Raw genomic sequence first — 16,530 nt, forward strand, 5'->3', positions numbered from 1 at the left:
CCACATAGCAACACTTAGTTAGTTAGCAAATGGACCTTAAACAGTTCAACAGTTGAACGGGCAATCTGCATGGATCCAACAGAAGTGATTGATAGAGATCTAATGAAAGGATTTCGAGGGTTGCAGCTGACATTATCACTGCCAGAAAGACCTCAATGCTCATTTGAGAAAACAATCTTGATCAAATGCTCCAGAACAGCAACACAATTTGGGCCCTATCTTGCACCCGGCGCAGCGCAGCGCAAAGCCCGACACAAGTGTCTTTGCTAGTTTAAGACCGACGCAGTTGTCAATTTCCCGTCCAGCGCCCGCGTTGTTTAAATAGCAAATGCACCTGCGCCCATCTTTGCGCCCATGGGCGTGCTGGTCTTACAGGGATGTGTGTTCAGGTGAATTCTTGGCAAATTGCTATCTTGAGGCAGCGGGAAGTGATCGCGCTATTGACCAACAAAAACCTGGTCTAAAGTCAATAGCGCAGCATTTCATTGTTATTTTAACAGCAAATTAGTAAAATGCGCATAGGCTCGTGCACAGCGCGTGCACACTAGGCTTGTTACACACACACAGGGAAGCGCAGCAGCACACAAACATGCAAAAGATTACAAATAAAAATATTACGGTGCAAATCCGCCATCATAATAGCAATGCGCCAAAGTACAAACAGGCCTGGCTTTTAAAGGGAGTGGGAGATGACACTCTGATTGGTTTATTGCATGTTACGCCCAAAACACACCTATGAATTAATGAAGACACTAAGTACAACCCTTTTGAACCATGCACCCCCCGACCCTTTTTTTCCGCCGTAAAACTAGCAAAAGTGGATTTGGACACACCCTAAATGCACCTGCGCCATGCGCTTCACACCGTGCGCTTAGATTGTTAAAAAAGGGCCCTTTACCTTTTGGTCCTTTGTTTTCTCAATTGCTGTTTTCAGGGTCAAGAATGAGCTTTGAGCATCAACTCAATACTCATGTACTCATGAGAGTTAAATTATGTGCAGTTTTTGCTCCACTCAGTTTTCTAATCATGCAGGTGCTTTTACTCTGAAATCCAAATGTCTGATGGGCACAACCACAACAGCACAGCACCGTCTGTGTTTTGTGATGTAAACAAGAGTGTTGTCAGTGTCAGTTACTTTGTTTTGTGTGTGCACATGCAGTCAAGTTTGTGTTGTCTGAGCTGATAGGTGTAGACTGGCCATGACTTATGTCCCTTGTTTCCTGTTGGAGGCCGACTTTGCTGCGTCTCCTGCCAGTGTGTGTTGGATCTAGTGAAGCTGTGCTCTCATTCTTCTTGTCATTTACTTTTCTCTCCCCTCCCACCTCCCCTCATCTGTCTGTCAACCTTATATTTTCCTACTTCCTTTTGCTTTTCCTTTTCATAGTTAATTTTTTGTGTCCATATACTTACTTCTCCTCTGTCTCGTTTCCTTCCGCTGTCTTACACACCCCTCATTCTTCCTGCCCCCTGTCCTCTCTGCTCTCTCTGTCCAGTCCTATTCAAGTGAAACTTCCTGTTGTACTCAAAAGACACTGCAGTTTTTCTTTACCTTCAGCAGACCGACTGTATCACTGCATCACCAGTCCATTGGTCCTTATAAGGAAATGATCCAAAGAGCAGGCTGCCTCAGAGAGATGTTTAGCCGATGATTTACTGTAATGCCTCCTCTTCTATCTCATTTCTGGGCCTTGATTTGGCCAGCACATAGCACACCTTCATGACCTGAGTCAGCATTTGTGTTTATAGACTGCTGTGGGGTTGTTCTAAAGATCTGGGCCCAGGTTTACTATTAACTGTTGTTATCACTCAATAGGGATCTTTGTGGATCTCTGTGAAAAGTGTCCTTTTTTGCTAACACACCTTATTAAACAACCCATACAGACAGATGAAATAATCAAGTTTGTTAGTGAAGTTGCTAGACCGAGTCAGAGAGCACATGTTTACATTAGTAATCCTTCCAGCACAATGGATCTGTGTTATACATGTCACTCATTAGACCTGGCAGTGTGCTGGAGAGGAGATAATACCAGCTGAGTGGCAACAAGTCAGGTTTTAATAGGGATCTGTGAGGGAAGATGCACACTATTTAGGTTATGTCTGCATATCATGAGAATCTGGGTGGATTAAGAGTTAGGATTAAGCTATTGTATGTCAAATGAGTGTTTATAGTGTGGGTGTGTGCACTCATTTCTGTGTTATGGCATTTATTGAGCACATGCGTGAGAGCAGAGCAATTAATCTGTGCATGCTCATGTCTGTACAATAAAGCATGCATGTGTCTGCCTGTATCTGCAAATCTATTGCGTAGCATGTTTGCATAAATGACATGTTTTTTTTTTTGCCTACTGGCACATAAAACAATGATGGTGTGATGTTGAAGGCCATGTAGGGGAGTAAGCATTGATCCAACACCAGTTGGCTGCAAACTCACTTAGCTGGTTTTACTCTCCGATAGGAGTAGAGATACAAGGACTTCAGGGCAAACACACAGCTGAGTTCACAGGTTCACAAAAACAAACACAACCCACATTGATATCAGGAGTCAACGGATAGCTACAAGGTGGGGGTTTGTAAAAACGACACGCAGCACTCAAGCACTGTACTGTCTGGATATTATACAGTGTGTGTGTGTGTGTGTGTGTGTGTGTGTGTGTGAGAGTGAGAGAGAGAGAATGGATGTGTGAGTGTGTTTAATGTAGTCTGCCATTAGTGTAGAGTTCTGCAGATGTGGCCTGGGGGTGAAAAGGGGATTGTCCTCTTAGTTAAAAGAGTGGAGGATGTGCATTGATCTCTTTAAGGGTCAAAATAAGAGACATATCAGTTTAAAAAAAAAAGTACTTCATGACAGATATAAGACATGAGCTATTTATTAACCTCTACAAGTGATGGACAAATATTTGTAATGTTCTCTAAGATTTTACTAAATTGGCTATATTTTACAATCTGTCCTCATCGTGATCTTCATTTCCTCCTCTGTACGCTCCCATCTGCAGTCCATTTATTGTTGCTTCTTATCATGACCAAATGTCTCAATCTTTTGTACAGTATAGTAATTTACACAAAAGCTGCACAAAAGCTACATTTCTTTTGGAATGGATGTGTATAATTACTGCTGCTTGTGTGTTTGTGCACTGTGTGTGGTCCTGCAGTTCCTTAACCATCAGTGTCGATGTTCCTTTGTAGTTCTCACCTCACTTCTGCTACTTTGTCTGCCAGTTACGTTAAGGTGTCGCCCAGTAAATAGCATGTGCAAACAGGCATTTGGGTTTACCTGTGTGTACATGTGTATTAACTGGTTTACTTACGCTTCCCAGCATGTGTTTAGAATGCGCAAGCATTCACGTCGTCATATGGGAAGATAAGTGTGTGTGTGTGTGTGTGTGTGTGTGTGTGTGTGTGTGTGTGTTTTAGAAAGATATAGAGACAGACATAGCTGGTGGGGCAGGTGTCAGGTTGAGTGACAGGTGGCAGCTAGGAAATGGGAGGATTTCCTCTTTTTAGCAACGGCTGATTAACTCCCACTCCCTACTCCGTCCACCCACAGAGACCATAGATTTCCAACCAGGGCTGCACAGGACAACTTGTGTGCTGTGATTTTTATAGTCAAATATAGCTGCAAGTTTTTAGAATAGAATAGAATGACTGCTTTAGTTAAAAATAGTGGTGATAGTGTAGAATTCTCACACTAAGCTGTATAAAGAGTAATTTTTGTTATGACTTAAATGGCTAATAGATTTGTCATGTTTGTCAGAAAATGTTATTGTTCTCTTGATCAAATATTTGATTAATTGACTAATTGTTCTTGCATTAATCTCCAGCATGGCAAAAGTGAACTGAACAGGCAAAAATAGGACAGACGGCAACTCAAAATTGTGTTGAGATATATTTTCTGTTTCCCAACATTTAGACACAGAGGTCAGGTCACAAAAAGAGGGAGAGAGAGAGAGAGAGAGAGACAGACAATGAAAGAGAGAAGGAAAAGTAATGGAGGGCTAAAATGAGCTCACAGGGAGAGGGAAGGAGGAAAGGCAATACAGTGGTTTGTTTTCCACGTCAGTCCTGTCGGAGGGGATTGCCCTCGTGGGAAAAGACTCTCGTATCATCAAAGAGCAGACAGATACTGTACAACTACCACTCCGTCTTGAGCGTGTTGTATCTCCACCTCCCTTATCTCCCTCTTCTTTTCTTGGTCACTTTTTTTTGTAAAATAATTTTAATTGTCTGTCGTCTTGTGTGTGCTGCTGCAAGAGAAATTGATCCGATCCCGGCCGTTACAGATCAATTACATTTCCTGGTGTGCTATTGTTTGTGATGTTTTTCAGGTCCCACACACACATGCGCTCTCCCTTTCTTCTCTTCCTGCATTGACCCTGAGTCAATCAGGGTCTCTTGACCTCCCATCACCCACTCAGATTAGTTTTCATTATTATCACTCTCCATTAAACTTCCATGAACGGCTGAGATGGCCAGAAGTCAAGGGCCCAGCTGTCTTCTTTGTAGTCTAATCTACAGATCCTCATCATCCTAGTGTGGGCCTCAGGTCACAATACACACACACACACACACACATGCACAGGGTCATCCCCCCACAAGAGCAGTGTTTGATCTGAAAAACAAAAACACACACGTAGACACACTCTGAGGATAAGAGCGCTTGAAGTGACTACAACATTGGGCAAAGCCTGTCAGTGGAGGGGTGGTTCATCTGGTTCTGTTTTCTTAAATGATTTGCTTCGAGGAAGGACATAGCAGTACTGGATGTGTGTCGCACCATTCGGTTTTAGGGTTGGGATGGACACAAGACGTAATGGGTGATGGTCAGCTCTACTGTAATTTCCCTTTCTGATATCGGAAAGGTTTTGTAGGCTGAGACGTGTCATTTAAATGTGACATTGGTTTAAGTTTCAAGCTAAATTTGTTTGAGAAATGAAAAAAAATGCCCCACAGTTACCTTGAAAAATGATCAAGTCTGAATGATGAAAATAAGCCAGATCCCTGTTCAGCTAAATTATATTATTATATACAGAAACGCAGCTTTTACGTTTCTGAATATCATTATGCAATTCTAGCCATGTTAGCAGCATGGCTTTAGGGTTGGCAATGTCAGACTGTTGGTTTGTCCACCACTTTGGCCCAGACTGAAATATCTCAACTACTATTGGATGGATTTCCATGAAATATGGAGCAAACACTGTTGTCCCCTTAAAAATGAATTGTAACAATTTTGGTGATCCTATAACGTTTTCTCTAGCCCAATCATCATGTTGAATTATAGTTTGCCAATGCTTCGATTTTTGACCAAATACTTCCAAAAATAATGGCATTCCCATCAGCCTTAGCTGTACTTTGTGTTTTACGCTAATTAGCAAATGTTAGCAGGAAACAATAAGATAGAGGAAATTGACAGAGATTTTACAACGTCTTGCCCTCTGTGGCCTCCATTATTCTTACTGCTACTTGGAGATCCTCAAACTCACAGTGACATCTGACAGCACAACACAACACCCCCCTCTCAATGCCTCTCACCTCCTCCTTTCTCTTTTATTTATTTTTATATCTTCCCTCTGAGAATTTACCATGCAGACAGACACACACTCTTGCTCCGCTCTGTCAGTCTTGTGAAACAAGGGTCTGATTGGATGATGCCAGGCTGTCGTTACTCTGCTCTCTTTAAATCAATCTTTCCGACATCTGCTCTCACGTCCGCCTCTCTGCTCTTTTCCCTTGTTGTCCTCATCTCTCCATTTCTATCTTCTCTGACTTGTCTGCCCAGTGGAACTAGTTTCTCTGGGTTTTGGTGGCAGCATGTTGACCTTTCTACCACTCTCTCTGTTTGGTCTACTTTCTGTCATTTAAAAAGGGACTGTACAGATTTGTCATAAAAATCCAATGCAAATTTGAACGTGACTTGCAAAACCCAAACTGTGACAGATTTCTGAGGTGCACTCCACGCAGTTGAGTGTGAAGCATATTTCTAAAATTTCAAATTAAAGCATAGCATTGCAGTGGTGAAGAGGAGCGTGTATCAGAATACAACAAATAGCACAACTAGAATGAATGGAACAGTAGAACACAAATAAGATAATACAGCAAATAAAGCATATTGTAAATAAAGGTACAACATAAATTTGCCATGCGGCCTGTTGGTTTGAACAAGTTCTCACTTTGCTGACAGGTTTACAGATTGCAATTCACAGCCCTGTGCAAAAATGTGTGTAAATGAAGTGTTGAAGTGTGAAATTACACTGAAATCCAACGGATTCTTTAAAAACCACAGAGTAGATGCCAGACTCTGAGCCGAGTTGAGTGTTTACCATTTAAAACATCCTTTTAAATGTGATGTCAGAAGGAAATTTGAAACTGACGAGGAGCTTATATGACAGACTACTGAGTGATTTCTATGGCTTATTAACAGGATCTACTGTCACCCTTGTTTACCCTCAGCGAAGAGAGAAGTAGGTTTCTTCTTTGAGCTGAGCACCACAGCATGTTGTTTCTGAGTCTGCAATAACACACTGAAAGATTTGGGGCCACATTCTTAGCTTTTAATGTTTTTGATGGAGCGTCGTGATAAATTCCTTCTTTTCTTGGCTATCAGCCATGCAGGGTAGATTAAGAGGAGGATAGATGGGATATTTCAAGCCAAAAAGTGCTCCACTTTTCCAGAGGCTATTGTGTAGGTGTGAATAAATAAAGAGTGGTAAATAGAGTTGACTGACATGACATATGTTGTAGCTGAGAGACTACCATTGACAATTTATTCCATTCCCTGATGAGTCATGAAACTGATACTGAAATCAGCAAGGATCAGGTGTCTAATCTGACTAGCTTTAATGTTTGGCATGTGGCTGTCTAGGTCTGTGCAATTAATCAAAATGTAATCGTGATTATGTCGGCTCCCAATGATCACAAAAACAGAATAATCGAGAAAACCAATTATTTAGCTCATTACGTTTTGCAAGTGAACTCTTATTTTCTCTTGTGTTATGAGTGAAAAAATAATTTTTCAATATGAAAAGTATTAAGGCAAAGTTTACAGGTTTTTTTTTTTTTTTTTTTACTGTTGATTTATTTAACTTTTTCCACTGTTTTTTAAGTTCAATAATTGCAACATCTTTCCAGAAGTCAACAAGTAATCGTGTTAAATTATTGCAATTTCAATACTGACTGAAATAATCGTGATTTATATTTTTTTCCCATTATCGAGCAGCCCTATGGCTGTCTGCCTGTGTGCCTGTGTTAAATGTCTGTTAGTTATCTGGTATCACCCCATCTGCAAATCTACTGAACAACCCTCTTCCTGTTTGTTGGTGTCATGTTCTCTTTATGGTTGAAGTACAGCCCTACGTGTGCCTGTGTATGTTTCTAAGTGCAAAAGTCTCCACCAGGAGCTCCTTCCTGGTTACTTGCAAACACAGCGTGTTGTTCCTCCCTCCTTGATCCACATACATTCCTCTTGTCAGTGTGCTCGACACCAACAGGAAGGGGAGAGGCAACAAAGAACCCACTTCCTGTACGTACAGCCAGCACAATGGAACAGGAAGTGCCTGGACCTGGAGGAGTGTGAAGGAAAGATAAAGTGGTCTCTCCATCCTATAAAGTGCTCTTTCTTTCCCTGTTCCCCCTCTCATGCCTGTCATTTTCCATCACCTTATCTGTCAGGGCTCGACCCGTGACTGTTTATTTTCTCTTTATGTTATTTTCTAAAAGGATAAAGCACATCCTACTTCTCCTAGGGCTGTGGATTGGCAAGAATCTGGCGATATGATACGTATCACGATACATGGGTCACGATTCAATATATTACAATATATTTTGATACTGTGCGTAAGGCGATATATTGGGATTTCTTTAAAGTATAATTTTAGAAAAACTAATATTTCAAAAAAAGTCATGATGTGCATAAAAGTCAAAGAACTTTACTTTAGGTAAACAATTCAGTACACAGAAAATCAAACTGCCAGTTTGGGATATTGGTTCACAGGTTCTTAGTGAGCAAATTGTTATACGCTAAAGTAGGCCATAGTTCAGCCATAGCTACATTGTTAGCTTCTAGCAAAAAGTCAGGCACTGCTAGGCACTGTTAGGCAAGGACACTAGGGGTGCGTCTCAGCACAGCCATCTAGCGGTAGGGGGTTTCAACACAACATAAACTGTCTTACATGAATATTTTTGCACGTAAACTAAAAAGAAAATCGATATTGCGTTTTTGAAAATCGATTTAGTATTGCTAAATAAAATAATGTGATACTCAAGTGTATCGATTTTTTTCTTACACCCCTAATTTCTCCTATAGTCAAAGTCTTTCTAAGAGTTTTATGGATAGTTTTCTTTCCTTTTCGGGACAACATTTTTTGTTTTGGAGTTTAAATTTACAGCATGCAAAAGGAGAAAATGTTGTTATCTCAGTGAAAGTGGAACAATACATTGTTGTCAGTACATTCACTCCCTGCGTCAGACGACCCTGGAGAGCACTGCTGCTGTCACCATGGGGACCTTTGCTTGGGACAGACAATCTTGGACAGCAGGGCGCTCTGGACTAGTGCTGCAGATGCTGAAAGCCTTTCTTTAAATCACCACTGCTGGCCTGGATGAATCAGGCTCCCATGCTGCCAAAGTCTGTAAGGATAAAACAGCAAAGAGAAAGCAGTCTTAATGTAGACAGTCAAGCAAGTGAATGGCAGTAAAGACATCAAAGAAGAAAGTTGTTCAGGTTTTTGTCCCTGCTCCCATGTTTTATGTCTTTTGACAGATAAAACATGTAGCACAGAGACAAACAGAAATATGGAGACTGAAAGAGAGGTCCACTATAGCTCTTATCTAGCTCATCGTGATTCATCACCTTTCCCTTTTCTCTAACCATCCACACTTTACGATTGCAGGCCTCCCCCCCAGGCGTTACTCTGGGGAGGCAGGTCTCTGCTCAGCTCCTAACTTCAAAGCGCATGCCCCTCCTCTTTTTCCTGTCTAACTCCCTCTCTTCCTTTATTTGTATTCTCTCTTCTTTCTATTGTTCAATCACTATCTTTCCATATTCTCTCTCTTTGTCGTTCTCTATCTCACAGCACCTCTTCCCTTTCCTGCTCGTTCCCTCCTTTTTCTCACCCTCTCTCTTCGAGCGAATCCCACCAGCCCAAAGACATCAAAGGCATGTCTCCCCATCTTGTAGCAGTCCTTTGCCCAGGCGGGCGGGCTCGTTCAAGCCAAGGCCAGGTACCCTCAGGGGAGGATCCAGAGCAATGTGGAAACACACACTGCACCTTATCTAAGTGTGGAAAAAAGTAACAACCCATATAAGGAATTATGTCATACTTGGTGGAATGTATGGACAAATGATGGTGAAATGTATACGAGGCATTGTTAGGCTGCGTGAGGACGAAAGGAAAACTCTGTTTGAGAACTAACAACAAGGCTATAATCTGGAATGACCAACATTTCTTTTTTCGGTTTCTTAGTTTCCATCTTTACAACTATTTTTAGAAGAGCTTCCTATTTTCCAGGAAACGGCAACATAAAGCCACTTGTCAAAGCACGAAATATATACAAAACAGGCAGCACTGAGAGGCACTGTACCACATAATATCTCCCTTTAGTTGGCATTGTATAGCAGGCCTAACTATGGGTCCTTACAATCACATGTCTCTATTATCAAATTTCCTGCTACTCTGTCATGCTTCAAATGAGTGTAACAAAGGACAGTTTTGAAGTTAAAATAGTCTGCTTTTACAAATGTTTTGAATTCACTTCCTTTACAGTACCATTTTGAATAGAGAGCAGCATGTAGACTAGTTCATCTGATATCAGTATTCTTCAAAATAGTTGCATACTGGTACATTGAAGTTAGTACCTTTTTCCAGTTAGGGTTAGGGCAGATCGTGCTATGACCAAAAGACACACAAACATATGCAGAGCCATTCCCACACATGCACATTAACAGAGGTAGGCCTACACACACACACACACACACACACACACACACACACACACACACCCCTCTGCTTGTGTCTCTTTTCAGTAAGTGGTGACCTTCTATCAGAGAGTAGAAGCTAAAGGTCCAGTGTGCTGGACAGATTATTTCAGCCTGAAGGGAGCGGTGCATTAGCATTGTAAATCCCTTTGAGGGAATGTTAAAGGCTGGCATCATTCTCTCTCGTAGGTACAGTAAAGAGCAGACATCTGTCCTTCACTGTTGCATCTCTCACTACCTCCCTCTCACAACCTCTCAAGCCTCCTTCCCTCCCATCACCCACCTCTCTCTGCAATGGCCCACATCTGCATTCTCAGCACTCTCATTGCGCATAAAGAGACATGGCTCATTTCTTAACTGCCTTTCGAGATCAGTAGCTGCTCCTGCGTTCAAAGGTCTATCGTTTTAGTGTTATAATCAATACTGGGCTCATACAGTCACTATAAAAAAAATACATGGAGTACACTCTATATATTTAGTCAGTGATCTAAATCAACAATGCACAATTGCAATAATGATCATAGAATATTTGCATATTCCCAATACTGTAACCTGTATCACCTCTGATTATATTAGTCTGCTTGTCAGTTTGTTAGGAGGATATTAAAAACGAAACAAATAAACTTGTTGACAGATGTTGAATAAAAACGATTAGTTTGTGGTTTAGGTGCAGATCCAGGATTTGTTCTAATGATTTCTCAACATTGCATTTTTTTAAACTATTGTTCTCATGAACTATTGCTTTAACTAAAAAAATAGAGATTAAAAAAGTCTTAACATGTTTTATTATTATAGGCTTGCACTGCTTTAACAGAGCTACCTGCCTACAGCAGATCACCCATAGATTAATAGATTATATCTCTTAAAATAATAGAGATTATCATTTCAGCACTCACACACACTGATGTAAACAAAAACCCATATGGAAAGACGAGGGGTAGTACTTGCCTGGACTGGTCAAAGGCTTGATAGTTTGTGTAAGAATAGCTCTTTGCTTGTGCTGCTGAGGTAAAGTGATTGTTTTGTTTTATAGCTTGGCCTTTGTTGAGGATTGCTAATCACACAGAGCTCAGCCTCATTAAGAGCACACTCATTAGAAAACACATACACAGCCACTGTGATGGCTGAGCACAGGCTAAGTGCTGCCACTTCTCACGCATACACACACTCTGAAGCCAGGGTTTACCTCCGCCCTGTAGCTCAATCTGTCAATCCATACATGACAGTATCAGGCTCTGTGTGCAAGCTGCTGGTGCTCAGATATAGTATGAGTCACACACTCGTAACAAAGCCCAGAGCTGCCCCTGGCCACAGTGGAATTATGCTGTTAATAGTCTCAAATAGTGGTGTAATGGGGTGTCACATGAGTTTTCACGGTAATACTACTGTAATTGAAATGTTCTTCTTATTTATTTCATGCAACAGACTGGACAGGCTTAACATTTTCAGTAGCTCAGGATGACAAAATCGAGACATTTAACATGTAAAGACAAACACAAGCATAAATAAACTCTTTAAATACAGTAGTCCTGTGCAGTGTTAATATGTGTGCAGAGACTGAAAGGAAGAAAGAGGAGAAGGAGAGAAGAAGTGACAAGACTAGATGAGATGAAGGACGAGTCGGTCAGAGAAGTGATGGTGTGGGAGCCTTCAGGCTACACATAGCTCTAGCACCCTCTGTTGGGCAGATTAGACAACTGCCCACCACTATTTTACTGTTGGCGTGCACTCCGGCGCGGAGTACTGTTCCCACTATTACCCAGTTGTGTGGAGTATCAATTTATCACAGCCAAATAAATGTGTTTTGTTGATGTGAGTCTGATTTTAGCTCAGGGGCAGAGCACGCCTTTTTTTGTGAATATGTAAAAGATGAATATGTTGTTTAAAAGTGTGCGTGTGCGTGTGTGTGTGTGTGTGTGTGGTAGCAGCAGTTATGGTTGCTGTTCTACTGACTAATTGGACTCATTAGAATAGGAGCTCTGCACATGTGCTCCAGCTGGACTGTCTCCTCATGCTACCTCTGCTCTTGTTAATGCACTGCTCAGTGTGTGTGTGTGTGTGTGTGTGTGTGTGTGTGTGTGTGTGTGTGTTATTGTGAGTTTGCGTGAGTGAGTATGTGTCTGTATATCCAAGTTAAAAACATGTTTTGCCATTGGTGTCATATGCACTTTGTGTATGTGTGTGTGTGTGTGTGTCTCTTTGAGTTGAAGTGCTTTTGGTGGGTTTACCAGTCACCACACCAGCAGGATAACCAGTCTAGTAATGTGTGTGTGGTGAGGGGGTAGATTGTAGATGAGACACACTCTCGCTCTCTCTCTCTCTCTCTCTCTCTCTCTCTCTCTCTCTCTCTCGCTCTCTCTCTCTCTCTCTCTCTCTCTCTCTCTCTCTCTATTACTCACTCACTCACACACACACACACACACACACACACACACACACACACACACACACACACACACACTTTCCTTCCTTCCTTTCTAAGGTAGTCCAAGAGATTATCAAAACAATAATAATAATAATGAATAAGGATGTCAAATTGTTAAAAAAAACACAACAAAATCTGCTGTTGTTACTAAACACAACTCTGCTGGCTGTCAGTATATGTACAGCAATGTTCGTTCTTCTCCAGTAATAAATATCTCGTCTGAGGGCAACCAGATGTTCCAGCCAGCCCTGGTCTTGTTAACAAGGGCTGGGGCAGTGTTGAACTGTGGTGTTAAAATTTAAAGGCTTAAGTCAGGCCTTGAGAGCGCTATCACTGCTCCACTTAATTGCTTGGTCTCAGCCAGAGGAGCACAGTTTAGCCGGTTGTGTGGCAGGGAAAGTAAAAGTGCCACACTAATGAATTATAGATGAGCAATCACATGCATACATGAGCTAGAAATCCGAATCAGAAAGCCTTTATTGTCATTGCATAGTAATACAACGCAATTAGTTGTGACACTCAGGTGATGCATTCCAACATAAAAACATAAAAACACAAGACAAAGGACATTCAGTGGGATAAAAATGAGATAAATAAATAGATAAATATAAAACTATTTAAAGTGCAGCAAGTGCTGTAAAGTGTGTAAGTATGCATATATGCTCACATTCACACAGACACATCTGTGAATGAGGTGAGGCTTGTGGTCATACTGTCCAGAGCCTGGTGCGATTGGCCTGTTACTGTTTGTATGTGTTTTAAACAAGAGAGAATTGCAGTCAACCAGCAGCGACTTATTGCATCTGTGCATGTGAGCAAAAGACAGTAAGACACTTCAAACTCGTTTTCTAAATGCAATCCATATCACGGATTAAAACCCTTGTACCTGCATTAGACAAAACAAGCAATTTGAAGACATTATCTTGAAGAGATCTGGGAAATTGTGAGGGTAATTTTTCACAAGTTTCTGATATTTCATAGACTTGACATTGAATAGAGTAAGAATACGGTGATATAATTGATTTTGAAAATCATCACTACTGTATTTGCAGCTCTTTAAGAGCAATTCAGTAATCATGGCCTGTGCTTAAAACATTATGCAGTACAATATAAAAAAAAAAAAAAACCTTCTCAAATTCAATTTTGTAGTAAGATAAGAAGAATAAAAGCAAGCATGCTTTTCCAGAAAATTATAACCTGATAACATAGCTGTTTGCCAAAATTGCTGTCACCATTCAGTTTGGTTCTTGAAACATGCATTGCAGACTCCATTGGTACATAGTTGTGTTTGAGCACATTTGTCCTACATTGTGGTCCACCTGCTTGTTCTGTTGACCGGCACTGATGCTGTGTCAATCCTAGCCCACCTGGATAGCCCTGCTTTGCTCTCTGTAAAGAGCTGTGTATATTTGGAAACATATACACATTTTTTTTTTCTTTTATTTATTTAGAGAAACAGGGACAGCGTACAATAAACATTAACCTCAAGAGGAGAGATGCATAGTACCAGGTTTTAGCTCAAGAGCTAATTTTCACCCATAGTCCCTGGGCAGGCTGATCGTAGCTAAAATACATAATACATCATACATACATGAATAGTGAGATTTACATTGACCAAATAAATAATATAAAAACGGTCATATTCAAACCTTTCATGTACTCAAATCTACTCTTTTAGACCTCAGAACACACACTTACACACATACATACATACACACACATACATATATTATATATAAATAATGGACCTATGGTATGTTTTGTGTTGAAAAGGATAAACACAGGCACACACACACACACACACACACACACACACACACACACACACACACTTTCATGTAATCACACACTGGTGCTGGGCTCCCCTCCAAGACCCGCACATGAATCCCAGGCGAGGAACAAAAGACTTTGCCGTATGGCTTGTTACCTAGGAGCAGAGCTAGTTAGCCCTGGCTGCTGACATATAGATATTGATACACGCAACACACAGTTGGGGGCGATAGCCTGCATCTCTAATACCACGGAGTGTATCTGTGTGTGCACCCTTTAATTGGATTGCCACGGTGCCCATGTGTAGATGTTTAGCTGTTTTGTGTGTTCATGCAAAGACACCCGGCTCTCTCCCATCCCTATATAGCACATAGGTGTTTATGTGTGTGTGTGTGTGTGTGTGTGTGTGTGTATGTATGTGTGTGTGTGTGTGTGTATGCAAGGAGCTTAATGGCTAAGCCTGTGTCAGGCCAGTGAAATCATGGTCATTCATATGGTAATAACCAGGCAAAGAAGGAGACAATAAATCTCTCCACATCCTCTGAGACCGTACAGAGAAGTAAGCAGATCTGACAGAGCTGGGAGCTTCAGATGGGACACCACTCCACTCGTATGTCAAACACCAGGGACGCAGGGTTTCTAAGTAGGTGGTAGCTATAGTCAGTAGCACTAGTTCTTCATTAGTGCAGTAGGCTTTTGATATATATATATATATATATATATATATTTTTTTTTTTTTTTTTTTTTGTCTGTATGGTTTTATATAGAGAACAAATAGGAAGTTATGATGATCTGGGTGGCATTCGGGCCCATATTTGTCTTATGCAAAAAATTAAGCATAAAAGTGTAATTTTCATCCCTATATTAATCAAAGCCTTGGTCTGTAAAAACATTAGTTTTATTGCTCGGGTAACAGATCCCCTGAGGAATGTAAAACAGTCGGATTGCATGCAACATTTGTGGCTGAGCACGTTGAATACTGTCTGGAAAATGGCACAAGATTTTCCATTAGAGTAGACTATTCTGTGTTTTAGACTCTTTTTGAATTGTGACAAATTAGATGGTTGAGTTTGAGAATAGAGCTGTAATGCCCTGAATGGAGGGCATTAGTGAAATTGAGTTTGACTTTGGTTGACTTGATTTTGGGTTTCAGCCTCCTAATCATGTCACTTAACAGTTTTTTTTTTTTTTTGGGGGGGGGGGGTTTGAAGGCTGCTGAACACACACACACACACACACACACACACACACGCACACAAAACAAATCAGTTTATGAATGAGGACAAGTTGGATGGTGCTCCAGTTCTAGACTGAGCTATTCATTAGCTGCTAATAGTCTTGATTTTGTGCTGATCACTACAGCTCTGCTCACTCTGTAACTACACCATGGTTTGGCCAAATGACAGTAGCACACATGGTTTTCTGCAGCTAAAAAGAGATGTTGAAGCTGTCAACACCAGCAGAGTTGATTTATTATGCATGCCATCAAATAACTGAACCGTCAGGGAGTATAATGAGGTTGGCACTCATAAGCTAAACATGTAAAATACAGTAGTTAGTCCATTACAGTGTAGCTGGAGGCACGTTATGCTTGTTGGCTGTAAACAGATTCTTGTGTTTCATGGCAGAGTCTTTCCTCTGAGGCTCCCACACTGGTCACGCCTGTCACACAGATGTCTTGCTCCTCAAATCACACACATACTCTGTAGAGACACACACCCCAACACATAGGCGACATGAAAGGACTCAGACAATGAGAGAGTCTAGTTTGAAATAAACAGTTTACATCACAGTTCTCTCAGTCAGGGTTGCATAGTAAAAAAATGTGAAAAAGACATTACACTCCATAAAATGAGGCTGTATATCTGATGAGGTCAACAGTATTACAGATTAGGCATGTTGTTTTCTGCACTAGCGCTCTTCATTGTCATTGGTCTGGGTGGTTTCATTGAGACATACAGTATATGTACAGAATCACTATGTGATGTTGGATAGCACACTGGCACACAGTTTTTGCTGCTGTCCGTGTAGGTGTTTTCACATCATGCAGCTCTGGCTGAGAGCCAGAATAGATGCACATCGCTCAGTTACCGTGCAGCTCAGTTTGGACTGCAGCCAGGTCTCTCTCTCGTTGTCTCTTTCTCACACTCACTCACACACACGCACATTTATTAGATATTTGTGAAGATATCCATTGACACAATGCATTCCCTGGCCCATTATCCTAACATTATCCATCATACTTAACCCCAAACCTTACCCTAAACTTATCCTAAACCCAAGAAACATTATCCTAAAACCAAGTCTGAATTGGTGTGTTTGTGTTCATGTGTGAGCAATGGCCTGATCCTTCATCTGCTTTATTATT

General features: G+C 41.1%; 1 protein-coding gene across 10 annotated transcripts in view; it reads left to right on the forward strand.

The window, feature by feature from the left end:
- The window catches only part of dip2a (disco-interacting protein 2 homolog A), an 85,518-nt gene that overhangs the window by 22,759 nt on the left and 46,229 nt on the right, over positions 1 to 16,530 (forward strand). Inside the window, exon 1 of one of the 10 annotated variants that reach the window (XM_036004102.1) lies at positions 14,685 to 14,772. The exons of the other annotated variants lie outside the window; for them this stretch is intronic. Coding sequence (XP_035859995.1) covers positions 14,754 to 14,772 — 19 coding nt within the window. The 5' untranslated portion in view covers positions 14,685 to 14,753. Of the gene's footprint in view, positions 1 to 14,684; positions 14,773 to 16,530 lie in introns of those variants that run through there. 10 annotated transcript variants of the gene reach the window in all.

This window comes from Sander lucioperca, chromosome 8, assembly GCF_008315115.2.
Source record: "Sander lucioperca isolate FBNREF2018 chromosome 8, SLUC_FBN_1.2, whole genome shotgun sequence".
NCBI lineage: Eukaryota > Metazoa > Chordata > Actinopteri > Perciformes > Percidae > Sander > Sander lucioperca.